Below are 27,458 nucleotides of genomic sequence, written 5' to 3' on the forward strand. Positions count from 1 at the left end.
CAAAACCCTTCCCTGTCCACAGCTGATCCAGGGACTTGAGACTGACCGTCTGAACACAGCTGCAGCCCAGGACACCAGGGCAAGGAGACCTCCTCCCTGGTCATTGCTCCCTTATGTGAGTAAACAACTAGAAAAAAGATGGGTCATTCAGGCTTCTCGTGGCAAAAAGATTCAGACCTTCCAGAGACAGCGCAGCAGAGCGGGGACTCTTCCCCACCCCACTGGAAGGCCACCACCAGAAATCACTGACCACGTGGAAGAAATGAACTCCAAAACCCAAGTTTAGTCATCTGTCTCAAAGAAAAGTCCTACTCTAGACAATATGCTATCCCCAGGTAGGGCCTATGCCCCACCCATTCCCGATGTCACACAATTAGGGACTGGGGTCTGTTTCAGGACCATTTATCGCCTTAAAGGTGGCAGAGTGAAGAGAAAACTCTCCCACGATCTCTCCTAAGGATAAGCCTAAACAACTTGTATTATATTATAACAGCTGAGAACCGTTTGACACATCGAGGATTTGGTGTAGAGCTATTCCTTTTTATCCACAGAAATCCATCCGTCTTCATCTCCCTGAATTTTATTTCTAGGTGGTTCATCGCTAGAATGCACCAAACAGCAAGAACCTTGTATGGGATTTGGTCCAGGGCAGTATGAAAATAGTTATCTGTGTGAACAACAGATATCACAATATATAAACAAAAATAAATAAATAAAATAAGTCCGATTAAAGAAAAAACATTTTCCTAGTAGTTCATGTTTTTGCAAAACTAGCTTTACATATAATACACATAAATTATCAGAATTTCCACTTACATTGTTTTAAAAATATATATTTAACAAAACATTTCTAAATGTACAATATCTGGGTTTGTAAATCACTCAATTGGGTTTTGAGACCAAGCCCTAATAGTCACACAGGTGTGCGTCGGAGAGGAGACTGAAGCTGGGTGTACGCCACCGTTTTGCTCATTGGCCTGCAAACTCCCTAAGGTTGACCATCCCCCGACACCCAATCCGAACGTAACCAGAGAGCAAAGACAGCCAAGTCTCCAAATCAGAGGCACTGTGTAGACACAGCCTGAGTCAGAAGGACGGGGGAAGTGGCCTTCCCCTTCCTAGACCGTGACGGTGCATTTCAGCAAGTGGGGCAAGGACGGCGGTGCCCGGCAGAGCTCTGGGAAGACACAGCCCTCGAGAGCCCTCTGGCCAGGCGGGGACATGGGGGAGGCCAAGTGTGCTGCGTTTCCCATCTGTGACACAAAATCAAACCCATGAGGAGGAACCAAACGACACGAGGAATGGACACAGCCCTAGGCATAAAGAGACACCGTGACAAACTCCTTGGCCGGGGCGGACACGGGCTCCGCTTCCCGAAACACAGGGCAGAGCTGGAGGTCAGGTGCCCTTGAGCACTGGGGCGGCCGGGCCGGGGCCCTTCAGACTTCGTAAATTTTGTCCTGCAGGTAGCTGAACAGGGAGTCCAGGCCTTTGGAGGAGCTCCAGAGCTGCTTGAGCATGAGGCATTCCTTCTCGTTCACGTCTTCAAGCACCGATTTCAAGAAGCTCCGAACGAGGCATTTGGACTCTTCCAACACCTGCAGGGAAAGGTACGAGCCTGGTTAGCCGGGCCCTGGGGCTTTTGCTCCAGAACCAGGTACCGAGCCCACGAGGCCCTGGCCAATCCCCGACATGCAAAGCCAGAGCAGGCTGCCTCCTTTAGCCTGGGCCTTCCCGGCCCACCTTGCCGGCACTGCCAGGAAAGGTCCCGGATGCGTCAATGTGTTGAGTCCTCGGTCCCTGGGGCGGCGGATGGGACCCATGTTACCCCAGACCACGAGAGCCTTGTCTTTTACCCAAGGGTGACAACAAACAGTGTCCTTTTCTATAGGTGTCATGAAAAGTTTAGCTTTAACCTTTTCACACCTCATGTTCATTATCTTTTGGGAACAAGGACACCAAACCCAAGGATCACTAGGAACACAGACCGACACGGTGAAATGAATGAATGGCTGTCGAAGATGCCACCGACCGGCCCAACAGCAATGCTCATGCGCAGGCCATATGGTGGTAATCACTGCGGTAACAAGTATTAGTAATAATCGCAGCAATCATAATAATAAAAATTATAGTAATAAGTAACAATCACAGCAATCTAAGTAATAATAATTATAGTAGTGACCAATAATCACAGCAATCATAGTAATAATTACTGTAGTAATGAGTAATAACCATAGTAATCATGGTAATAATAATCACAGGAATGAGCAAAAATCATAGCAATAGTAATAATAATCATAGTAATGAGAAATAATAGTAACAATAATCATAGTGAGCAATAATCATAGTAATAATAGTAATAATAATGATAGTAATGAGTAATAATCATTGCAGTAATAATAGTAATAACAACAATGCTACTACGATGCCCATTAACCAACAGGCTCTACGAGAAGTACTTCTCTCTGTGAGCAGGCAGCATTTTCATCCCCACGTTACAGACGGAGAACCCGAAGCTCGATGAAGTGCTGTGGCCCAGGGCTGCCTGGCTACTCGGTGGCGGCTGTGGCAGGGAATCCGAGGTCTGGCTGGTTCCCGCTGGCAGAGGCGAGGCCAGAGCCGAGGCCTCTGAGCATCCTTCGCTGGCCTCCCCCAGCCTCTCCCAGAACTCCCTCAGATGGAAAGAGGCCAGACTGGGAGGGCTGGAGGCTGCAGGGGAGGGGTGGGGCTGCCAAGTCTCCCTGGGAACGTCTCGTCAGAGCACCGCCTCCCCGGGGCCACGGGCGCGCTCTGTGGGGGTGGGCTCCTCTCTTAGGAAACCCGCCCAAAGCTCCTGAATTCCCAACTGTTGACAGCAGAGACCTCCTTGCGGTAGTTCTTGTCCTAAGAGCCTGCCCCCTCGGGCACGCCCTCCACTGCTGGTCTCACCCCAATGTCTCTCCACTGCCACCGGGGAGACCAAACCCCTCCCTGCAGCTCCAGGCCCGTCTCCCACCTGCCTTCCAGCTGCCCCGTCCCTGGTGTCCCCTGTGCCAACAGACCACGCGCCGCTGCCAGCGCTCCCTGTGGACTTCCGACGTCTGCGCCCTCACTCTCGCTGTCCCCTCTGCCTAGAACTTCCACCTGCCTCTCCGTGAAGCCGACCCAGGTGATCAGCCACCCCTTTGCCCGGGACTGCAGGGTTTCCTGGGACGCAGGATTTCCAGCACTGAAACCAGGAAAGTCCCCAGTAAAGTAGGACAGGTTGGTCTTCCCAGCCATTAGGAAGACGGAAAACGTATCCACGGGAGGAGATGAGCAAAGCACAGAGGCCCAGGCCTTCTTCCCCCGAAGCCCCTGTCTGGGCTCTGGGACTGGCCCCTTCTCCACCTTTCCACAGGAGAGTTCCCTACTGTGCTCAGAGTGACTGTCAGGAGATAAAATCAACACTTAATTAAAAGCCAGCGCCTCTGTGGAGGTATTATTTATTTATCTACTTTCAACGCGCCTTCACAGCCAAATGGTGATGTTTAAACGTGCCCAGCGCTCGGTGGAGAGGAGACGAGACATGCGGGGACAGCATGCTCTCTCCCGCCAGTCACCCCTGGGCCGGGTCAACACTTCTGTCCTTAGTTGTCTCTGCTTCCCGCTTCTTTGAAAGCTACAGGTGTCTGTGCTCTCGTGTGTGGTCAGCACTTGCTTTAAAGCGGTGACTCGGACCCAGAGCACAGCTCTCTCCCGCGAGTTCCCCTGCTGGAGGGGATGGAGGATACGTAAGGACCTCCCTGCCTCCCTCCGGGTTAAGCTGTCCCTACGGAGAAGAGGCGTGTGCTGAAGCGCAAAGGGTCTTTTATTTATTTCCTGCGTGACCTCTGACAGGTCAACCAGTCCCTCTGCACCTTGCTGTCCTCATCTATAAAACGGGCCTATGACAGGGATGGGCACATGGGAGGCGGGAACTCACCACGGCGCTGCAGGACGCCATCTCCTTGACCCGAAGCATGACCTCCTGGCTGAACGTGGTGGGCCAGAAGACCTGCGACACCAGCCCCCTGCTGCACGCCTCCTGGGCAGTGAGCTTCCGCCCGCAGAACAGCATCTCGTTGGCCTGAAAAAGCAAAGGCGGGGGAGGCTGAGGGCGCACAGCTCTGCCCACGTCCGTTAGCCCGGGCTGGGCTTGCCGCGTGCAGCTGCCCCTGCTCGCCAAGGCGAGACTCTTGGTCTGGGGTCTGATAAGCTTTGGGAATGGCATGCAAACATCTGGCTCTAGGCGCATTTTTCTGAGCAGAGGGTCCACAGCTTTCATTAAATTCTCCAAAGGAGCCACGTATCTACTGTGGCTCTGTCTGCCCAACACCCCTCCCCACTTGTGGTGGAAGACCTTATGGCGGCCATGCATCCTGGGCTGGGCACATTTCGTTGCCGGTGACCCGGCTGTGACAACAGGTCTAGGGAAGGAGAGATGCTCTACCCTAAATAATAAAGCTCTTCTGTGGAGTTTCCAGCTGCAGGCGTCGGGGAGAAGTCTTTCTCCCTCTCTGGTTGCAGGTTAATGTCAGCGAGCCCATGAGGGGCCGCCCATGGCTGTGTCCCTGCTCTGAGGAAAGGTGGGTCCACAAGAAAAAAAGAAAGAGAGAGAGAGAGGGAGAGAGAGAGAGGGGGAGGGAGAGACAGAGAGAGAGAAACAGAGAAAGAGAGAAAGAGAGAGGGGTGATGGTGCTTGAGTTCCTGGGCCCCGTCTCTCCAAGAGAAGTTCCACTTCTGGAACTTCTGGACTTTCCCACTGGGGGAACCACTAAGATCTTTATTTATTTCTTAAACAAAATTAAACCAGTTAAATTGTTTCCATCTTTGGCCACTGAAGGTCCTGAATAGCAGCAACACCAGGGCAGAGAGGCGCATCTCTCCCCGTGGCACAGGGCTGGGCACAGGCTCTGCCCAGTCGCAAAGGGCACAAAGCCGCCTTCCTCGGGCTCTCGAGACATGGGCAGCCTCTGCATCCCACTCCCCAGAGAATTTTCTGTTGCTTTGAGATTTGCAGCTGTCATCCGTGGGCCAGGACGAGCTGCATGGACAAGGTCCTGGGTGCAGGCAGGGCAGCCAACTTAGACAGGTGACCCTCGCGCTGAGAATTAGTGTGTAACAGTCACGTCCATGTGATGGGGTCCTCGAATCCCCGCCTCCTCCACGTGGCCAACAGCGTGTCCCTGCCTGCCTCCATCTGTCCCCCACTCTTCCCTCCCCACCCTGGGTGCTGGCTCCTCTTGGGTTGGTGCTGAAATGCCAAGCACTCTCGGGCCTCCAGATCCACACGTACGTCCCCATCCTGGGGTTCCGGTTGTCACTGACGGGTCATGGTGACCCAGAGGACAATCTCTCGTGCCAGAGTCAAGAAAGGCATCAGGTCAAGGATAAATACACAGCGCGCGTTTGGTTACAGGTTTGAACACAATGTACGTCCCCAGGCTTCCTGAGAAACAACCTCGTCTGGGGAAGTGGAAAGGAAACGAATGAACCAGTAGAAGGAGCCGGACACGACTCCGTCAGCAAGAAGGAAAGAAGGACCTGTCTCCAACAGCGACATTCTCGCTGCTTCAGAAATGACTGAAACGAGAGAGGAAGGCAGAGATAAGACTGTACGATTTTAACATCTGTGGCGACCACGAAAGACAGGGAGGAACCGGAGGGGAATGGAAGGGGTGTGGGCAGATTGAAAGCGTCTGCTTCCTGGGCTTGGCCTGTGCCCGCCTGACTTTCCTGCCATCGGTGAGATGGAGCAGCCTACGGTGGCCCAGAGTTCCTGGGTCCACGTGGCCTCATCTGTCCCACCTGCCAAACAGAGAAAGTGGGACTTTCGGAGGTGATCGGGTCATGAGGGTAGAGCCCTCATGCGGGGGGGGGAGGGGGGGGAGCGGGGGTCGTGTCCTTATAAAAGAGGCGAGGGGGCTAGCCGGCCCCACCCGCCCCCTTCTGCCAGGGGAGGACGCAGGCGAAGGCAGCGCCTCTGAAGCAGAGAGCGGCCTCCCCAGCAAGGCCTGTGCCTTGACCCTTGCACTTCTCAGCCTCCAGAAACGTGAGCAATAAATTGCCATTGTTTATAAATTCGCCAGTCTAAGGTGTTTTGTCGCGGCAGCCTGAATGGATTAAGACAGGCCACAAACAAACGCTAAGCCACGCTGAGGAGCTCAGACTCAACGCAGAAGACCCACGAAAGGGCTCTGAAAGAGACTAACAGAGATAAATTATTGGAGGGTCACGGAGACCCCCACCAAGTGGTGCTGGAGACGTCACGGAATGAGAGGGTCAAAGAAGGAGTTTGCAGCAGAGAGCAAGACGACAACATGGGTCAACTATGGGCCCACTGGGGTTAACAAACAGGAGGTCACGGGTGTCCCCTGCTATAGAACGATGGCAGTTCTTTTTCTTTCCTGCCAGGTGAGAACACCTACATCCACACATGTGGGCGCTGGGACTTCAGAACCCTGGAGTCTCTAGTTTGGAGGAGTGGAAGGTACCACGTCTGCTCACTCCCCTTCTCGCGGGGACAAGCAGTTACAAGGAGTTGCAAGTTTTGCTCAAACGAACAGCAGCCGCTCCTGTGAGTCCTTGGGGCAGGCATGCACAAGAACGTCTGACGCCACACTCTGCTCTGAAGGCAAACCTCTAAGATAACAAGCAAGGACTTCAGAAAGGAACCTGGGATAGGCAGACAGACATCAGTGACCAGTCACCACGTGGGAGAGGCAGGTTAACAGGAGGAAAGTCAAGATTTCAACAAAAAAAAATAAAACCCAAGTAGCACAAAATCCTGAGAAAACCTAAACTCAAGACAAGTCCAGACACTTCGATGCCAGAGGTCACTGAGAATAGAATGGCATCTTTGCATCCTTAGAAAGAAAGCTGTGAGTCTCACCGGGAGAAGTAGCAGTTGGCCACATCTGCTCGGATGAACCTGGATTCAGATCCACCTGGACCAACTCCTTGGCAGGTGCGAGGCCCCAGGTGAGGCCTTTGTTCGCACAGAAAGGCTTCCAGGCCACCCCTCGGACGCTGCGTCCCTGTAGTGCCCTCTGCAGAGAACTTAAGGGTGCCATCCAGGAGCCCAAGGACGCAGTGACAAAGGGAATTCTTGGGTGAGGCGGGGCAGGCTGTCACTGGTGAGAACCAATAAAACTAACAAACTCGCTCTAGAGCTAAGAAAATAACATAAACAGAGTTTGGTCACTAACGCCTGACCGTGGGCAAGTCACTTAACCTCACAACACCCCAATTTTTCTGCCGTCTGAGAGGCAACGGCAGCGCTGAGCTCCCGGCACGAGGCGCGGCTACACCGCTGGCGCTCAGGGCAGGGCTGGGAACGTGGGCTGTTTATATGGTGGTCGGTGGTGTCATTTTCAAAAAGGAGCAAGGAAGAATATTCAGGAGCAGAAGGGACGCTACTTATCAACCCAGCTGCCGTCGTGAAAGCAGGACTTAGAGACGATCCAAGCGGCCCGCAGGCCTCATGAAGACCACGGCAATGGAACCGTGGAGGGAGGGAAGGCGGAACCCCGGCCTGAAGCCCTCTCTGCCCTTCGCAAAGGGAACCCCTAGCAACTGTCTGGCCCGGTGCCCACGATCGCAGTGCTAAGAATGTGCACGGCCTGCCCTAGGGTGACCGGAGGTAAGGTTAAAGGTGGGGTGTTTACTTTCCAGTAAAAATGAGAAGCAAAAAGAAACATCCTGGAGTCTGTTCCAAAAAAGGGACAGTTGGCAAGAGCCGTGGGCCACAGTGGGCCGGAAGGAGCGTCTCTGCAGGGCCCGGGGAGGCAGGGGCTCAGCCTCTCTGGGGGCTGTGTGGTGCGGGGTCCTGTTGCCTGGGTCGTGCTTCTCCGGCAGTTTTGTGAGGTCTCCAGTGAACGACAGAGATGCCCCCAGCACATCCTGGGCAGACCTCGCCGAAGCCTGCACTGCGTGGGAGTCCAGCACCCGCCCTGGTGTGCGAGGCCCACGGGTCCCGGCCCTGCTCGCCACCTCTCGGCCCTCCCACCGCCCTCATCGGTCCCCGGCCAGGCACGCTGCTGCCTCACGTCCCAAGGCCTGCCAGGCCCAGACCCCACTCAGTCCTTCCACCTATGTGTCCCCTGCCCGGCACTCTCGAGTCCATGTTCAAGTGTCACCTCCTCAGAGGGGTCCTCCCTACACACAGTGAGACCCCGGCCCAAGATGCTGAGCCGGGGAACAGGAGACCTGGGGAGAGAACTCGTCTTTCTAACCACCCCCAAGCCTCTGGCGGGTGCGCAGAGCCTGGCACTTAGTGGCTTCTAAGGATTCGAAGGAAGCTGACCAGCTCCCTGTCCAGAGGAGAGGGGTGGGAAGGAGGGGACCCCCTGAGAACCTTCTGAGACCCCGGCTCAGACCTGAGTTCAGAGTTTGTGGCTAGTGCCAGCCCAGGCTGGTCTGAACGTCTGCGGGAAAGGCCCGTGAGCCGTGGCGGAGGCCCGGATGCAGCAGAATTGCCTCCTCACACCCACTCAGACCAGCTACACCTCTGAGCCCCTCTCTGGTCCCAACAGCACCAATCTCAGACGTGCCCTTCAGATGCGGGAGCTATTTAATAACAGGCTGGGTTAAGAGTACAGACCGTGGAACCACAGTTGGTGTTCAAATCCCACCACTGCCATTACCACTGTGTGACTTTAGACAACTCACTTCGCCTCTCTGAGCCTCAGTCTCTGCATCTGCAAAATGGGGGTCATGGCTGTCCTACCTCACAGCGTTGTGATGAAGATGGGCTGAGTTAACACGGCCCAGCCAGTGCTAAGCGCCGTCATCACTACCCTCCCCGCCCAGACTGCAGAATCTGACCCCAGCCTACCGTGGACCCCCCACCTCCATCGACACCAGCTCTGCGGGCTGACTCACCCAGTGACAAGGCAAGCTCCTTAACTTCTCTGAGTCCAGCCTTCCATGAGCAAGACGGAATCACAGGTTTCCGCACGGGGTGGAGGCTGCTTTGTGAGCACCAAAATCTGTTCCCTCTTCTCCCTGCACACGCGGCTAGACTGCATCCCGGCCTCCCTCGTGCGTGCGTGCGTGCGGCCACGCGACTGAGTCGTGGCTAATGACGTGCGTGGAGTGACGGTGCCCCTCGCGGGCCCGGCCTGCAAAGACCTCTGGGAGAATCCAGCTCTCTCCTCCTGCACCGGCCGGACGTGGAGGCAGATTTGCCGGAGGGGAGACACCTGGGCCCCCGTCCGTGCAGGCGGCCCCTACGCCTACGCTGGACTACGGAAGACTGAGACGGAAATCTTTGTGGTGTAGACCACGGAGATCGTGGGTTATTTGTTACAGCGCACAGCCTACCCTAACGCACACCCTTACCGGTTGTCATGAGGAATACATGAGACATTATGCAAAGTGCTTGAAGTTAAGTGCTTGGCACATAAATACACATCATCTTCATCTTCTTAGGCTCGGCTGCGACACCCGGCACTGACAGCGTGGAGGCTCTGAGGCAGCCCGGCCTCTGGGGAGGCTGAGGAAGCTGAGACAGACCCCCAGGACGGGGACAGGCACAAATCCATGCATCAGCGCAGGAAGCCGCCTGGGAAGCAGGAGACTTACCAGCGCCACGCCCAGGATCTGGGGGAAGGTGTACGAAGAACAGCCGGCGGGCGTGAGGCGGATGGTGGCGTACGGCGTCTGGAACCAGGCCTTCTCGCTGGCCCACACGATGTCGCAGAGGGGCAGGATGGAGGCGCCCAGGCCCAGGGCCGGCCCGTTGATGGCCACCACAATGGGCTTCTTAAACTGGATGAAGGCCTTCACAAAGTCCCTGGGAGGAGAGACAAGACCCTCTTTTAACAGGGGCCCGCAGCCCGTGGGTACACCCCTGATTCTCCCAGGTGCCACAATGCACCCTCATGTTGTCAGAGGAGGGCAGGTGCCAGCCAAAGGCCTCACTACCCCAGATACTGAGCCACGGGCTGCCCGATTTTCAGAGGTATATTGAGGGGGTGGCTACACGTCCTGGTCTGCCCAGACTGTCCCAGTGCATCCCAGCGTCCCGGCGACGCACCCACTCACCACCTCCTAACACTCCCAAAAGCCGTGGCTCGGACGGGAAGTTATACGGACACCCTAGATATTGACAAAATTGTATACATCCTAAGGAAGACAACCTGACTGTTAAGGCACAGAACTAGAAAAAAAACAGCACCAAAAGGAGGGTGTTACAGGGAGGCATGTTTCAATTCAAAGAGAGAAGGAAGGTGGAATGGGGTGGTGGCTTTGGGAGGCATGAATTCCTCGTTCTTATAGGTATCCTAACTCTAGCTCTGTGATCACTCTGGGTGATACTGCAGAGGGAATACAAGCTTCAGACAGGGGGCACAGGTTGGGATTGATGACATTTAAAACTTCTTGCAATGCTAGGATGGTCTGATTCTGAATTACCTGCAGGGATACCAGACTCATCAAAATAGTTCTTAAATGACCACAAGGGCTATGTGCTAGGATGGCTTTGACTAAAATTAAGGAAGGATAATGGACTCCCTTGTGGGTGTAAGACTTCTAAACACGTGGCTATGGGTTTGGACAGTATCTCCTACTCCCTGCCCTTCTGCACCAAGCAAGGTTACAGCACGCATCTTTACCTAGTGAGCAAAGCAATCAGGCAATAACTTCTATCTCCTTTGCCTTCGAATGCTTTTTGCCTCTTCCCTAGTTGCTATGTAAGGTCTATAAAATTTTAATATTCATCTGGACAAGGAGAAAAGATCCGGATGTTAGTAAAGCCTGTATCCTTCACTGTTCTCAGCTGGAAGGTTGGAAATTACCAAGAACTCACAAGAATAAAATCCAAAGGCCCATGACCTAGATCTGACCTTGGTCTACCTTGGCTTACTTCTCCAGGCTTCTCTCACCTCACTGTCGCCTTTACCCACTGTGCATGAGCCACACAGACCTCTGAGAGTTCTTAGAAAACACCGTTATCACAATTTGCAATAACCCTCACTAATTATTCACTTGCTTGCTCATTTTTGGATTCTGCTTCCCCTTTAGTTCCTTAAGGACACCCACAGGTCTAGGGCACCACGTGGGCCCTGCTTGGCCTCCATCAGTGTTGGAATTAGTGCTCGGTAAATAGTTGTTGAATAAATACACACATCTCCCAGAACAAGGCCAGAGGCATGGCAATGGCAAACCAGCTCCTCACCACCTGTTTTCCTGAGGTCTAGGTCTACCGGGCGACCACATTTTGCAGCCTCCCCTGCAGCTGGCCGTGGACAAGTCACGGTGCTGCCCAAATGGGATGTGAGTAGAAACCACATGCACCACTTCCAGGTGCACAAACCTCCCACCGTGCAGTCCTCCAAGCCTGTTCATCTTGATAAGCATGGCAGTCTTAGAAGACACGGCTGAGCCACAAGATGGAAGGAGTCTGGGTTCCCAAGTCACTACTGGGAGGACAGCCATGGGCTGATCGGTCCTGTCTGTCTTAGGTTTACACATGTAAGAAGTACATTTCTATCGCAATCAAGCCATATTTGGGGTTTATTTGTTACAGCAGCTAATACTTAACTAATACAAATGTCAAGCTGATTTATCCCTTCTCAATTGATACTGTTCCTCACCGCAACTCTTATCAAAAGATGTGAGTGTCACAGTGATATGTTGGGATCAGATTCAACTGTGAGAAGACTGTTTAATATTCCTTTGGCCCAGACTGGAGGCAACACTTTGCCTGCGATGATGGCGTTACCTCAGTTACTGCTGGCCCCACTGCAGCAGACCCCAAAGAGACACTGCTTCAAAGAGGGAGTCCTCGCACCTGGATGCTCTGACGCCTGGTCTTCCAGTGGCCCATCTCCTGGCTTCACTTCCTGACCTCATGGTTAGTTTCAGCTCAGGTCCCTGGCTATTGAAAGTGCTTTTTACCAAATGCAATTCAGAGTCTGCAGGGGACATGAGGATTCTTTGTAGGAACCACAGAACCCCAGGGTTTGGGTGATTTTTGTCAAACATCCCATTCTTGAGTGCCTTCATACAATTCTGGAATCTTGGATCTCAGAGCTGGGAGGGACTTTAAGACTCCTAGAGCCATGCCTTCCTCTCGGTACAGAATCCCCTCTATCACATCCTGAGGATGCGCCATCCTGTCTTTGTTGAATGCATGCAATAAAGGAGGGTCCATGCCTATGAAGACAGCCTCTCTGCTGCAGCCTCCCATGGGCCTCTCTGGTACTCCTATTACCTGGGCTCTGTCCACCACACAACAGCCCTTCAGGGATGGGCTGCAGAATTGACCACACCCCTCAAGACTTTCCAGAGCCTTCCCCATTGAGGACACCAGAGCCTTTGGCTCTGTGGTTTCCAACCTGAGCTTTGCACAAGGGAATCAGGGACCCCCTGCCCAGGAGGGCAGAGAGGACCAAGAGTGTAGAGCTTCGACCCTTCCCCCAAGCCCGTCCTGTTTCATTCCAATCTGCCTCTCATTTCATTTCCTTGATATAATAATGTGATGCGAAGCGTCCCCCCCACCATCCTTTTTCTCTCACTTCAGGCAGTAGATCTCTATCGCAAGGAGCCAGACAGCAAACAGGATATTGAGTTACAGGCCCTGTGGCTCAAGTATCTGATCCCGACTGCAGTGGCCGGGCTGCACTTGGGAGATTGTCCCCGTCCTCCCCAGCATCCATGGCCACCAGGCTGACCCGGCCCCTGCAGCCTCCTCTGCTCAACCCGAGCCTTGTGGCTTCTGCCCGATCACGCCGCTGGGCTGCTCCAGCGTGGCAGAGGAGCAGGAACTTCAGAGTCTGAAAGACTCGGGTCAAGTCTCAACTCTGTCCCTAACTAGTTGGTAAGATCTTGGACAAGATGCCTGATGTCCGGAGCCTCATTTTCTCCCTCTGTGAAGTGCAAAAGCCAATGATGTCTCCCCATATATGGGGCTGAATGAGAACTAAAGGATGACAGTCCACAGTGCCCGACACAGGGAGAACACGGTCCCTGCTGCTCTTGCAGGTAATGCGTCTGCCGGGAAGGGCGGACATAGCTTCCACTGGATTCTCACAGTGACCTGGGATTCATTCTTCTAGCCCAAGGGAGATTCAGAAACAAAATTTTGCTCGCAGGGATGTGTGGATTCCCCTGCAGCAACTGACATACCTTTTGTGACCCACTTAGTCACCTACTCTCTTTAATCAGAGCCAAGGAGGGCAGCCCTGCTACTGCCAAAGCTCAGAGCCGAGCCAGCCAATACGGGGCCTGCAGGGACCAGATGCCCACAGTGGCTGCCACTCTGTCTCTGGGAGCCCACTCCATGCTCAGACTCAGCTTAGGTAGAACTCATGGGCGGAAGTAATGGCAGTAGTGACAACAATAATTCCTTCTTATTCTAAGAGCTCATTATCGCCAGGAATAGTCCAAGCATTGCACATGGGGTATCTGATTACTCCTTGGCCTACCAGCCCACCACTGAGAATAGCACCGTCACTTTGATTGTTCCCATTCTCCAGATGAGCTAATAAGGCCAGGGAGACCAGTGACGTGCCCAAGGCTGCACCACTAGCAGGTGCAGAGGTGGCTTTGGGCTCTGGCAGCTTCCAAACACCATGCAGGTAGCCACTAGCCCACACTGCCTTCCTGAATACCATGCCTGAGCAAGCCACCATGTCACCTACGACGATGTCAGGGGAGGGCAGCCTCTCTTCTGGACGGGTCCTGGAGAGCGGCTTCTGCTGAACGCATCGCCTGAGCTCTCCCCACATCTGCGAGTTCATTCATCAAACACCTGCAGAGTGAGCACGGTGCCCCGATCACGTGTGTGCAGGTTTGCTTTAGGCGAGGATGAGGAGGGGGTCCTCAGACGGTGCAGGGCCACGCGGCAGGCCCCCATCCTGGCGGCCAGCCCTGCCGAGAGCATGTCCCAAGACAACTGCAAGGGATGTCCGTCAGTTATACGGAGATGGGGACGGTTCCACATCCAAGAGTTGTTTCAGCCCTGCTAGATTTTCAGTGAAGTTCGTTCACAGGGGACTTCTCGGATCACAAACGTGTTAATACGCTTGGAAAATCTGCGGGAGCGGGCGCAGAACTTGCAGCATGAACCGAACTCCTTCCAACAGCAGCGCCCTTCACTCAGGCACTTCTCCGGAAATCCACAAGATATTCTCTGCAGTCCCCGACTCTTGTGTGTGGTCTCTGAGGGACACCCCCAGGCTGGGAGAGCTGGGTTCCCCTGCTGACCCCATGGGCTCTCTGCTCTCCACGGCCTCATCGTCCGCGCTCCACCCACCCTCCCTGGAAGCTCTAGGCCCTCCTCAGGCCGCATCACCTCCTCCCTCGCCCTCTCCCCATAGCCAGCTTCTCTTTTTGCATAGAAAGAAGGATCTTCTGTTCCTCCTGGTGTTCTCAGTCAATGGTGCCGAAACCTCCTGGCTAGCACAGGGCAGGCTCCCTCCACCCTGGCTGCACCTGACAACCACCCAGCGAACTTCAAATCAAAAGATGCGCCGGCTCCACCCAGCCTAAATTGCTCAGAATCGCCTGAGGCGCTGCCAAGTCTGGGTCTTGCAAACGCTCCCTTGTGCCTCCCTGTGCTGTGGGGGGCTGGGAACCAGCGGTGGTCCGGGGACATCCCTTTCCTGCTGTGTCCCTGCTAGCTCATACATTAGCAACTCCGCCCCCTTTGAAGCATCAGGAAGAATTCCTTCTGCCATCTTGCCCTCTTCTCTGCCTGCGGGAAGCTCACCTGCCCACTGAGATGGAAACTGTCTGCACTCCACTGGCCGTGTTTCCCCAGAGGCAAGACCGGGCATTCAGCATCTCCCCACACCGGGGCCTCTGCTCCGGGATTCCTGGGTTACGCAGCCGGGAGAGGCAAAAGCAGTTTTGGCCCCGGGCCCCAGCCACGTTCTGCACCACGGCCTCCTTTGGCCGGTGTTTCAGCCCCACCTGCCACTGACGTCTCTGCCCCCACTGATTTGGGTCTCAAGAGTCCAGAGGGGTGTGGCTGTCACCCACACAACCCCAACAGGTTGTGACAGGAGAAAGATGGTCACCCCTCAGCTATGATGGATGTGAGACAGACGCAGGAACAGGCCAGGGGGATGCTGCTCTCACCAGAGAGACTGGGTGTGAGAAGTAGCAGGAAGGAACGATTCGGTGGGAGCTCTGAGGAAAACCGCCAAGTCCTGACCCCCTGCACACACTGGAGCTGTCCCTGTCCCCGGTGTTGGACAAGCCGTATCATGGTCAACCCAAGGCTGACCTGGGAGTCACACCTTACCTGCAGCTGTTGGGAGCTGTCTGTTAACGGATCCCACCCAGCAAACAAGAACGGTCACCACCAGAAGGAGTGGCCACTGGGATGCTGGGACACAGGCCAGGAGGGACGCCTGTCTAGGAGGAGAGCCTGAAAAGATGCGGCTTTCTGGGGTGCTAATGATATCCCCAGGGACTGTACTAGTGTCCTAGGGTTCTGGAACAAGCACCACACACTCGGGGGCTTAAAACAACAGAAATTTAGTTCTGGAGAGCAGGAGTCCAAAGTCAAGGTGTCAGGGCTAGGCACAGTGGCTCATGCCTGTAATTCAGCACCTGGGAGGCTGAGGTGGGAGGACCACTTGAGGTCAGGTGTTTGAGACCAGCCTGAGCAAGAGTGAGACCCCGTCTCTACAAAAAATAGAAAAATTAGCCAGGCGTAGTGGTGTACGCCTGTAGACCCAGCTACTTGGGAGGCTGAGGAAGGAGGATGGCTTGAGCCCAGGAGTTTGAGGCTGCAATGAGCTATGATTTGGCCACTGTACTCTAGCCCAGGCAACAGAGCTAGATCCTATATCAAAAAAAAAAAGGAAAAAAAAAAGCATTGGGAGGGTGGTTCCTTCTGGAGGCTCTGAGGGAGGGTGTGTCCCAGGCCTCTGCCCCGGCTCCCGGTGGTCCCTGGCTCGCAGCTGCGTCACTCTAGTCTCTCCCTCTTCTGGAGCATCACGTTCTCCTCTATCTGTGTCTCCTCTTCCCTTACAGAGGAAGTTCTCTCTGGAATCAGAGTCTACTCTAATCCAGGATGATCTCATCTTGGGACTCCGAACTTAATTACATCTGCAAAGACCCTTTCTCCAAAATAAGGTCACATTCACAGATTCCAGGGATTAGGACCTGGACATATGTTTTGGGAGGCCACAATTCAACCCACTGCAAGGGGTCTGCATGCTACTGAGCTGTGTGTGTGCATGGAGCAAAAAGCAGGGGCTACAGCAGACAGGTTTCCCAGGGCTTCTGGAAATCCAGCTGATGCCTCCACCGAAATTCATAAACCAGATAAAGACCATGACCACGGCTTTCCACAGGTCACAGAGATGGGCGCTTCGTACTCTCGGGTGGATTCTGGTGGCCCCATGAATGAGGACAGAAGCATACTGGGGGTCCTGCTGCTCCCCTCCACACGGGAAAAGGCAGTAGCAAGAAGACACAGCTGGGACCACGCAAAGCACTAACCACTGAGGACGTGGCCTGGGCTGGTCTGCACCCGCAAAGCCCAAACCCAGCGTAACCGCGATGCCCTTTCAAACAACAGTGTCCAGGCTTGTCCTGTCTCTTCTGGAAAGAATTCTGCAACAGGAAGCACACGGGTATTTTGGAGCAGGGAATCCAATGGATGTTTCACCCTGAAGAGGAACTCAGAATTCCACACACAAGAGCACCCTGGCGTCACCTGTTGGAGACACTGCATCCCCTCCAAGCCCCCTACAGCTAGGTAGGAATCTGCCTCCGTGTGGCATTTTCACAGAGCAGCGAGACTGGAGGCCCCAGGAAATCCCTGACACGTGGCCTGAGGCTCCGTGATACCCCATGGAATGAGTGTTCCTTCTCATGAGAGCAGTGGCCATTCCCAAACTGTGACTCTTGTCTGCTTCCTAAGCACGGTGCAAGAGTGAGCACGTTGGCCCCTTCCAGGGTGGACAGAGAGTGACAGCTTTAAACCAGCTAAACGGCCCTAGTGGCTAGGAATCACATTCACTTGCCTTTGACATATCTATAAAGAATGGGGACATAACTACCATCCTGGGGCCCAGAAGGGATACTGATTGTTGGAAGTGGCTGTCACCCCCCAGGATCCCAACATTTGCCCCAAAGTCAGTACGAGAGGGGGGCACACTCCCCGCCCCCTTGGGCCTGTAGACACACAGGTGCCCAGGGAACGCCTCCCCACTGCAAAGCCATGGCAGCTCCAGGACACAGAAAAGTCCAGACAACCAGAGAATCCCACCACCAGGCAGAGGGTGGGAGCAGTGTGGATAAGACATGGGCCCACCAGACATAGGCCTGAACAGAAAAGAAAATATCTTTTTGTTCAAAAGAATGAAAGTGGGATCTAACTTAGACAGTAAAGCATCCCTAAATTTTGGCAGAACTAGGGTTTTAGATAAAATGCAGGACACTCAATTAAAATTAAAATCTCAGATAAATAACCAACAATTTTTTTTAATTTAAGTAGGTCCCAAATATTGTGTGGGACACACTTATGCTAAAAATAAAATCCTCTGTTGTCTGAAATTCAAATTTAACTAACTAAGCGGCCTGTATTTTTATTTGGTAATCCTAGGCAGGACCCCAAAGTGTCTGAACAGGGCAAGAGCTCACCTGATGGCTTCTGCGATCCGAGTGCTCTCCTTCCGCCGGTCGCTGGACAACCGGCCGATCAGGTAGGAATAATCCAGGCCGCTGCAGAACACGCTCCCCACGGCGCTGAGCAGCAGCAGTTTGCTGTCGTCTGTGGCCGCGTTGCAGAGCGCGCGCCGGACCTCCTTCATGATCTGCAGGCGGAGATGAGTGTGCAGGGATGTTAAGCGTCTATCCTGTAAGCCGGGGGCTTGAAGACCGAGAAGTCAGCCAGACGCCTGTGCAGGGAGCCTCCCCTGAATACAAGCACACGTCCAGACCAAGGACAGAAACGCTTATCAAAACCCAAGCTGGCCAGCACCATCCCCAGAGCAGGCAGAAGAGTGCTGATGGGGAGGCGGTGTGGTCCCCGGCTCCAGCCCCGGGTGCCTGGCTTGGTCTCTCAACCCCTGGAAAATCTCTGCGAATCTTCTCCTGGCATTTGCTTGCTTAGCCCTTTGTAAGCGTGGGAAAACAGTCCCATGCACAGCCCAGGGGAGGTACATGAGCCTTCTCTAGACGGCTCAGTTTAACTCTACTCAGGCCTCAGCCCAGACCTACGGAGTGAGACTCTGCATTTGCACAGGACCCCAGGGGATTTGTACGCATGTTACGGTTTGAGAAGTGCTGCTTTAACAGATGAACTTGCTTAGCCTTATGAGGGAGTTATACTGTTTAAGTCCCATGTTATTAATGAAGAAATCGAAGCACAGCGAGTCTGCGTGGTTTGCAGGTATGTGGCGGAGCTGGACTTGGACTTAGGAAGTCGTGCTCTGGGGCCCACAGTCTTCCCCATAGGCCAGGTGGCTCTCAAGGTAGCAGGGCCTTTTATCTAAAGCCCTCCGTGTAAGAGCACCCGGCTACAGGAGCGGCAGTCTCTGCTCCACCAGACTGTGGAATTTACGGTGGAGCCAGGGTCTGAAGTTGAGCTCCTGCCACACACATGCTGGGTGCAGAGGCCAAAGTATCACCCGGAAACTCGAAGTCTGGGCTCTGGCTGAACCAACCCCTGCAGCCCTGCACATGCCCTGACACCTTCCAATCACACTCCTGCAGGTGACACTGTCCATCCTGACTACACAGTCTCCCCTGGGTGCCTGGGCTTTCATGATGACTCACGGCAGCGTGGCCAGGCTTTGGAGACGGGAAGTCTATGTCAGAATATGGCTCTACCATTAATGAGCACAGCCCCTCTGGTCCTTCTGCCACCTGTTCACCACACCACAGTCAGAACAAGCTGCTCAAACAATTTATCTTTGGCATAGAAAAAATCTCCCACGAGAACTGAAAACCCCAAGCCTGCCCTATACGTGGATTTGAAGTTCTGAGTTACTTACTATAAGCACATGGGGAGGAATATACAAGTTAAAAAAAATTGACATGGGAATTAGACATGGGCTAGTGATATCTTTGAGGTATCTGATAGAAGAAACAAGTGTAAAAGTACTCTGGAGAGAAACTGCAACGCAGACTGCATGGGATTTATACAGGAAAAGAAAAATCGCTGCTGAAGATGAGCTCACCATCAAAAGTTAGAAAACACTTGAGGAAACACAAGATGGCATACTCAACAAATGAGAGGATTATATAACATGACTTCAAGTAAAAGAATGATCTAAAAAAGACTGTGATATAAGAATGTTTAAAATAATCAGAGAGGAAAGGAGACATATCAACAATAAGGAAAGAATAAGAGAGTATGGAGAAAAATCGATTTGACGGGAAAAAGAAACTTCTCAAAATGAAAAACAATGTCATGGACGTCTGCTGAGATTAACAGCAGATTAGATGGAGCTAAAGGCAGAATAAGTAAACTGAAAGATAGGAAGCAATTGCCCCAAACATAGCACAGAAAACAGAGACTGAAAATATGAATCAGAGGTTAAAGACAAGAATGATAAGACAAGAAGATTTAAAATAGGTGCTTTAGGAATTCTATCAGGAATTGACAGAGAACAGGGGAAAGGCAGAATCTAAAGAGATAAAGGGTGAGAATTTTACAGAATTGATGAAAGACGCATTTGTTTCCTATGGCTAATATAAAAAGCTACCACGAACTTAGTAGCTTAAAACAGCACAAATGTATCACTTTATAGTTCTGTAGGTCAGAAGTCTGATGCGGGTTTACTGGGTGAAATCAAGTTGTCAGCAGGGCTGTTCCCATCTGGAGGCTCTAAGGGAAAATCCGTTTCCCTGCCTTTTCCAGCTTCTGGAGGCCGCCCACATTCCTGGGTTCATGGGCCCTTCCTCCACCTTCACAAGCAGCAATGGCCAGTGAGTCTCTCTCACCTTCTTACTTTGTTATCACTCGAGCACCGACTATTCTCTTCTACATTGAAAGACCCTCATGATTATATTAAGCCCATTCAGATAATCTAGGATAACCGCTTTATTTTAAGGTCAGATGATTAGCAACCTTAATTGCATCTGAAATCTTAATTCCCCTTTGCCATGTAACCTAAGATATTCATAGGTCCTAGGGATTAGGAGATGAACATCTTTGGGGACAGGAGGAAATTATTCTACCTACCACAGAACTGAATCCTTAAATTCAAAAACAACGAAAAGCTAAGCAGAAGAAATAACAATAAATACATGCATAGACATATCGTCTTTAAACTTCAGAACATCAAAGACAAAACAAAACCTTAAATACTTCCAGAGGCAGAAGCGTATCCAACATAGGGCAAACATTCAACTGGAAGCATAATTCCAAACAGCAGAAACGAATGCCAGATGGTAACAGAATAAAACTTTCAAAGTACTCAGGAAAATGACCATCAAAAAAAATTCTTCACCTAGCTAAACTATCAAGCAAAAGCCAAGGTAAAAATTAGGCGTCTTCAGCAAAAGAATGCTTACCACTCTTAGACCCTCACTAAAAGCACTAAAGAAAGCATGTACTTCGAGAAAAGAAAACTACATTCAGAAAGAAAAACTGATGTGCGAGGAATAATAGCTAGCAAAGAAATCAGTGAATGTTATTGTTAAATCAATATGAGAACGGACTATAAAAATCGTAATACTGACATGGACTAATCTGAGGGTGGCAGCTTGCACAAGGCAGAACTCTAGCAGTGGGCAATAATATTGTGCAACGTTCTCACAAAGGAATGACTAGAGGCAGAGCATGTCAAGGTTATATGTCTAGAAGTGGTATGGAGAAATGATTACATGTAGACTTTGCTGTGTGTACATGACTTAAGGAAACTTCTTAAAAATACGTGCATTACAATGGATGAGGGGATAAAATAAAGTACACGGTAACAGAAAACAAGGCGTGGCACTTGCTTGGGTGAAGCTTAGAGTCTAATGGGGGAGACAATACATGAACAAGCTTTTGCAGGGTCATTATTAATGATTTAATAGACATAATCATAGGGTGCAGGTGGGGGAGAGATTATGAGAGTATTAGCTTTTATCTTATACTTTTAAAAGAACTCCCATTTGTCAAGCAACCTAGCAGTGCGAGGGATTGAATCAGGTAATTTCCACATAATATTTGATTCCAGACAAAAATCTGGCAAGGTAGGGAATGGTATCTCAATCTTGCAGGGGAAGCAGTGAAGACTCAGAGAGGTGCAGGAAGCTACCCAAGGTCACACCAGCAGTAACAGGCAGGACCACGATTCAAATCTCACACCGACGCCCCTTCACTTTCTAATACTCCATAATAAATGGACAAATGCTAGTGGAAAAAACAGAACCAGAGATCAATCAGAATTGAGAACCTCCAGGCCCGTGCGCTGTTGGAAGGATGGGAGAAGCACATTCCATGTTAACAGGGTATAAGCCACAGATATTCATTTTGAACATCAAAAAAGCTAACAGGCCACTATCTTGTGGGTCCTTTAATCCATCTGCCTCCAGAAATAGATACACTCTCACCTATATATGAACTCTATTTCTCTGAGAGGCAGATAAAAAAAAAAAAAAAAACCCTGCTGTAAAGAGATGAACTGCAAACCTATGTATGACTCAGCGAGCAGCCTGAGGCCTCACTTGTCAATTAGTAAAAACAGGAACCAAAAAGCAGCCATCTCTGTTATGAATTAAACTGAAAATAAATGTGTGTTGTATTGATACAACAAAAGTACAAACTACATTTTTATTTATTTAGAAAAAGTTACATTTATTTAGTGTGTCTTTCCTTTGCCTTTCTGGTATGGAGAATTCAATTTGGACAGATGGCTGAGGTTCCACCTTCTTGAAGGACCCCAGATTTTATACTGTAACTGGGTTTGTTCAAAGTAAAATGTTCTAAAACTACTCCACACTCAGCCTCCTTAAACAGAACAATGGCATGCACATAACTACCTCTCCATGGTCACTCGTTGGCCTATAACAGGTCAATCCCCCTTAGAGGCTTCTAGAGTGTGATTCTACAATGAATAGTCCCAAATCACTATGCACCTTGAAGTCCTAAATCCGTCCTTTAAATTCACTGCCCTGGTCATGCACTTTCTAGCTGCCACTTGCACCTGCTGTTCGTGTCTGCTAGAGAGAGCACACACACCGCTATGACTTCTAGCTTCGGATCTGCTAGAACCAGATAACCAAATTCATTTGAATTTAGTATAAAAGAAGAATAAACCAGGATCCCTCTTGGTATTTCATCTGTACTTGCTGAAATCCAGTCGCTCCAGGCCCATCTCAAACACAACCACCTTCGAGAGAGATTCCCCCAAATCCCCGACAAGATGCACACTCTCCCTTCTCCCAACAGCCCAGATACTTTATCCTTGCTGTGATGCTTGTGACAAACGCCCTTTCAGAATGTGTACCTCCTTCCCACATCCTGCCTCCTATGTGATTTAAATCTCTGCAGTACGCAGCCTTTGAGACGGGTCCGCTGACCCCTTCCTCCTGCCACTCACGCGCTTCTGCGATTCTCTCTACCCTTGCGGGAGGACTGGACCTAGAGCCCGGCTTCCAACCAACAGAAGATGCCACCGTGATGGGATGTCACTTGAGATTAGGTTACGAAAGGACTGTAGCTTCTGTCTGGGCCATCCTCTCTGGCTGTCTCCCTTTCTCGGAGCTTTTGCTCTGGGGGAAGGAAGCGGCCATGTCTTGAGTAGCCCTAAGGAGAAGCCCACGTGGCAGAAAACAGACGTGTCCGGCCCATGAGGACTGAGGCCTGCCAGCCACCATGTGGGTGAGCTTGGAAGTGGATCCACCTCCAGCCAAGCCCTGGTGTGGGATGGCAGCCCCCGCCTACGCTGGACCACAGTCGTACGAGGGACCCTGAGTCAGAAGCACCCCGCCCAGCCACGATGGGATTCCTGATCCACAGGAACTATGAGACAATAAATGTCCATTGTTTTAAAATGATAAGTTTAGAGCAATTTGTTACGTGGCTATAAATAACTAATGCAATCCCTTAAGAGCTAAAATATCCTTCTCATCTGTATATCCCTTGTAGCATCTAGTCCAGAACCTCCCGTGTAAAAGAATTTAACAAAGGTTTATTGAATTGAGAGAATGGCAGTCTTTACATCTTCAAGAAGTTTACAGTCTAATGTTGGGGGAGAATCAGGCATTTAACAGATCACCACACAAACCCCTGCAGACTAATGACTGTGATGAGTTCCAGGAGGGAGGCAGGCAGGGCGCTAGGAAGGCCTTTGAGAGACAGCTATGCCGGGACAGAAAGGTAGGGAAGACTTTCCTGTGGAAGCGATGGTTGAGCTGAGACCTGAAGGAAGAGCAAGAGTTAGCGAAGCAAGGAAGAAGGGAAGCCTGCTGCAGTCAGAGGGGTGGGCACGTACAAAGGCCCTGTGGCAGGTGTGAGCACGAGAGCAAGCTAGGGAGCTAGAGTACAGGAAGAGATACATATGATATGGGAACGCAATGAGGTCAGACTGCACTGGCCTTGCAGGCCACACTGAGGGTTCCAACTGTTAACCACAGTGATCGAGAGCCACCGACAAGCTTGAGCTCTGTGTGTGCGTGTGGTGTGTGTACACACACACATGTACATGCAGATTGGGTGAGTCGAGCAGACATGCATTTCCAGCAGATCACTGTGCCCACCTGGATGACACGCAGGAAGCATGACAAGTGGGCAGACTCCTCGGTAGGCTATGACAATAGTCTAGACGAAACAGCCTAGTAGTCTGGACTCTGACCGTTAGGGCGGAAGTGGACAGAAGTAAACATATCGGAGAGCTACTCAGGAATGAGAGTGAGCAGGCCCTGGGGCAGGTGGTATGGCGTCATGACAAGAGGGGCAAGGAAGGGGACGCCTATGTCTGGCGTGTTACTGTGACAATGGTGGCACTATGAGGCCACAGCCCTAATGGGAGGCTCGGGGTCCTCTCCCAGCAGGGACGTCAGGGAGCTTTCAATCACGAAGACCTTGTGCGACCCGCGCAGCTGGCTCTTTCCTTAAGGGGCATTTCCGTTCATCTCCTGGTTCTCTGCCGTGTTCCAGACGGGAGAAATATCACAACACACCCACTAGCCTCGGAGTCTAGTTAACGCATCCAGTAATGCGTGAATTCCTGCCTGTGAGGCCAACCCAACCAATGTCATATAGACAACGAGAAAAAATTCAAATTATAACCGTGAAAGTGGTCCCCTCCCAGATCCTCTGCTAATGAGCAAGGCTGGGGCTGCCTATGGCCTCTGATTCATCTTAACAAGGACAGGAACATTTATAGGATACCTCCTGTATGCCAGGTCCTCTGCGAGTCTCCTAGCATACATTATCTCTAATCCCACCAGGAGGATATTGTGTAATTTCCACAAATGGGGAAACTCAAAGAGGCAAAACAACTTCCCAGGGGGACAGAAGTTGTGGAGGCAGGACTGGAACCCAGGTCTGCTAGACTTCACATCTGTATTCCTTCTCTAATACTGCCTCTTCATCTCAGTAGAATCTTTCATTCGGGACCACTGTACGCAGTCAGCCAGCTCACCCATGCAGACAACCCGCTTTGGTTGTTGAGACAGCTGAAAATGGCAGATCAATAACTTACACTATTTTTCTCACATTCTGTAACTGACCGACACTGATTAGGAATGGAACCCTAATTAACCAAGCCCACAGCCCAACAGGTTTCAGAATCTGTGTGTCTTAAATCAGTCGAATCAGTCGGGTACAACAAGTTGTCTAGGACGACTCGTCAACAGTTAACGCACAAACCCGCTCCAATGACGGAATGAACTGGGAGACTTCACATTTATTCGATTTATCAGCAGAAAATGCTGTGCCTTGTTAAAGCATGTTTTTAAAAAGGAGTGAAGTGGAAAAAATCCAAGAAGAATTGGTCTCATGCAGACGTTTCAAGAGAAGCTTAAAATAATGAGGTTTCCAGGTGTATAAACGTAAGAAGAGCCACTTTGGGGGGAAAGAGCAGGCTCTGGACTTCTTTGAATCCCACACAGAAGTCTACACAGCAGAGAACCTGGCGGATGCATCTGCTGAAGGGGGAGGAGGGAAAGGCCCCCCTAAACACCATACTTATGGGAGGAGCAACAGCAAACCACCAGCCCGCAAACCTCAAGGGCTCTGGGCAAGGCTCTTTCCTCACCATGTGTCAACTTTCCCGGACGGCCAGGCCCACAGTGCCATAAAGAACCAGAGTCTATACAAACAAACCATAACGATAAGATGCACGATCACAAATTCAAGGACACAGCACCTCCTGCCCTCCTGGACAATGCCAGCGCATCCTGTCACCCCAATCTCGGTGAGTGGCCACCCCTTCACTGTGTCCCCCAACACACACCCTCGCAGTTGACCCTCCACGTCTCCATTGCTATTATGGAAAGGACAGTGCGGGACATTACAAGGACAGGAAAAGGGGCTCTGGACACATTGGTTCACCTGTGAGACGCTAACCCAGGTGAGCTCTGTAAGCCTAAATTTTCTGATCTATACGACGTGAAGCAAAACCATCCTACATCAGAAGAGAGGTGGTAGGACGACGTGGGATAAATAGCAAATACGAAACACAGAGAGCTATTGCTCTCTGGCCCCATCACCGTTATTGTCATTTACCACTCTACATACGTCCCTGTCCCAGGTGAGCCTGCTGAGATCAGAGTTTTCCCGCCTTTGTGCCATCAAGAATCTCTTCCCTGCTCCCCTCAGGTACCCTGTATTTTGAATGATGTCATCAACCTAACTGCATTAAGTATTCATTGTTTCCCTGTTGTATTCACCTAAGACACAAGTATGATGAACATTAAAAAAGTAAGGTAGAAAAAGCAGATAAATTGGACTTCACTAAAATTTAAAATTTTTTATGTCAAAGGACACTATCTAGAACATAAAAAGTCAATCCTCAGAATGAAAGAAAAAATTTTAAAATCCTATATCTGATAAAGATTTAGTATCCAGAATATATAAAGAGCACTTAAATCTCAACAATAGAAAAATAACTCAATCTTAAAAATAGGCAAAGGAGAGAGACGAATGACCAATATGTACATGAAAATGCTCAACATTATTAGCCACCAGGGAAATGCAAATCAAAACCACAATGAGATAGCACCTCATGCCCACTGATAAGGGTACAATAAAAAAGACAGACAGGTGTTGGCAAGGGTGCATAAACTGGACCCCTCACATCCTGCTGGTGGGGATGCAACGGTATAGCCATTGTGGAAAACAGTTTGGCGGTTCCTTGAAAAGTTAAACAGAGAGTAACCATATGACCCAGCAATTCCAAGCATTGGAACAGATCCAAGAAAATTGTATTAGGAATTAGGAATATATCCAAGAAATCTGAAAACAGATGTTCAAGTAAAAACTTGTACACAAATGTCTGTAGTAACGTTATTCATAAAAATCAAAAGTGGAAACCACCCAAATGTCCATCACACTGAAAAACTGATCAACAAAATGTGGTCTAGCCATATGATGGAATAGTATGCAGCCATAAAAAGGAATGAAGTCTGGATACTTCAAGGTGAAACATGCTAACTGAAAGAAACCAGACATAAAAGGCCACATATGGTACGATTCCATTTATATGACCAGAATAGGCAAATCCATAGAGGCAGAAGGTGGATGGAGTGGCTGCCAGGAGCTTGGGGAAAAGGAGAACGGAAGTGACTGTTTAATGAGTATGGGGTTTCCTCTTGGGGTGATAAAGATGTTCTGGAATTAGAAAGTGGTGATGCTTGCACAACCTTGTGAACATAATAAAAACCACTGAATTGTCCATTTTAAAAGGGTGAAATTTATGGTGTGTGAATTCCGTCTTGATAAATACCCATATATATACATGAACTAAGTGAATATAATTTCATCTAAAGCAAGGAAATGTGACATGCTGATTACAACCAAGTTTAGCTGGAAAATCCCAGGGTATGATGTCTGGACCCGGGGTCTACACGCTAAGTCTGTGGCCTGCAGTCTTCACCTGTAAAATGAGGGAACACCACTACCTGGTCACAAAGACCAAATGGGACAATGCAGGTAAGGTGATGAGCAAGGTGTGCCCCGCAGTCAAGTGTTCATGAACATTGGTTATCTTCACCAGCTCCCTGGTGGAAGGAAAGAGGAAGCGACGTCTGTCCCGCGTGAGAGGGACCCCAGCCCAGCCCGCGCCCCCCCCACCCCCGGCCACGGCCCTCACCTCGGGTGTCAGCGCGTTGTTATCCGAGGTCTGACTGGACAGCAGGATGTGGGTGAACCCCTCCTCCTTCCGCACCACGATGTCTCGAAAGCGACAGTTGCTTTCGTTCTGGCGGACGCTGTACCTGAGCCTCTTGTCGAAGACGTAGTCCTTCTCCGCGTCCAGCTTCCGCTTCACGGGGCTGTGCAGGTTCAAGCCCCCGTTGGTCAGGGCGGAGCCTTGCAAAACCAGAGAGACGAA

At 51.1% G+C, this 27,458-nt stretch overlaps 1 protein-coding gene across 1 annotated transcript in view; it reads right to left on the reverse strand.

Moving 5' to 3' along the window:
* Nucleotides 1-819: 819 nt before the first annotated feature.
* CDYL2 (chromodomain protein, Y-like 2) overlaps nucleotides 820-27,458 on the reverse strand; it is a 161,954-nt gene continuing 135,315 nt past the window's right edge. The window contains exons 4-7 of the mRNA XM_012648191.1: nucleotides 17,608-17,780; nucleotides 9,586-9,796; nucleotides 3,944-4,087; nucleotides 820-1,598 (exon numbers count right to left, since the gene is read on the reverse strand). Coding sequence (XP_012503645.1) covers nucleotides 1,440-1,598; nucleotides 3,944-4,087; nucleotides 9,586-9,796; nucleotides 17,608-17,780 — 687 coding nt within the window. The 3' untranslated portion in view covers nucleotides 820-1,439. The remainder of the gene's footprint in view (nucleotides 1,599-3,943; nucleotides 4,088-9,585; nucleotides 9,797-17,607; nucleotides 17,781-27,458) is intronic.

Source organism: Propithecus coquereli, unplaced genomic scaffold (assembly GCF_000956105.1).
Source record: "Propithecus coquereli isolate 6110/MARCELLA unplaced genomic scaffold, Pcoq_1.0 Scaffold280, whole genome shotgun sequence".
Classification (NCBI taxonomy): domain Eukaryota; kingdom Metazoa; phylum Chordata; class Mammalia; order Primates; family Indriidae; genus Propithecus; species Propithecus coquereli.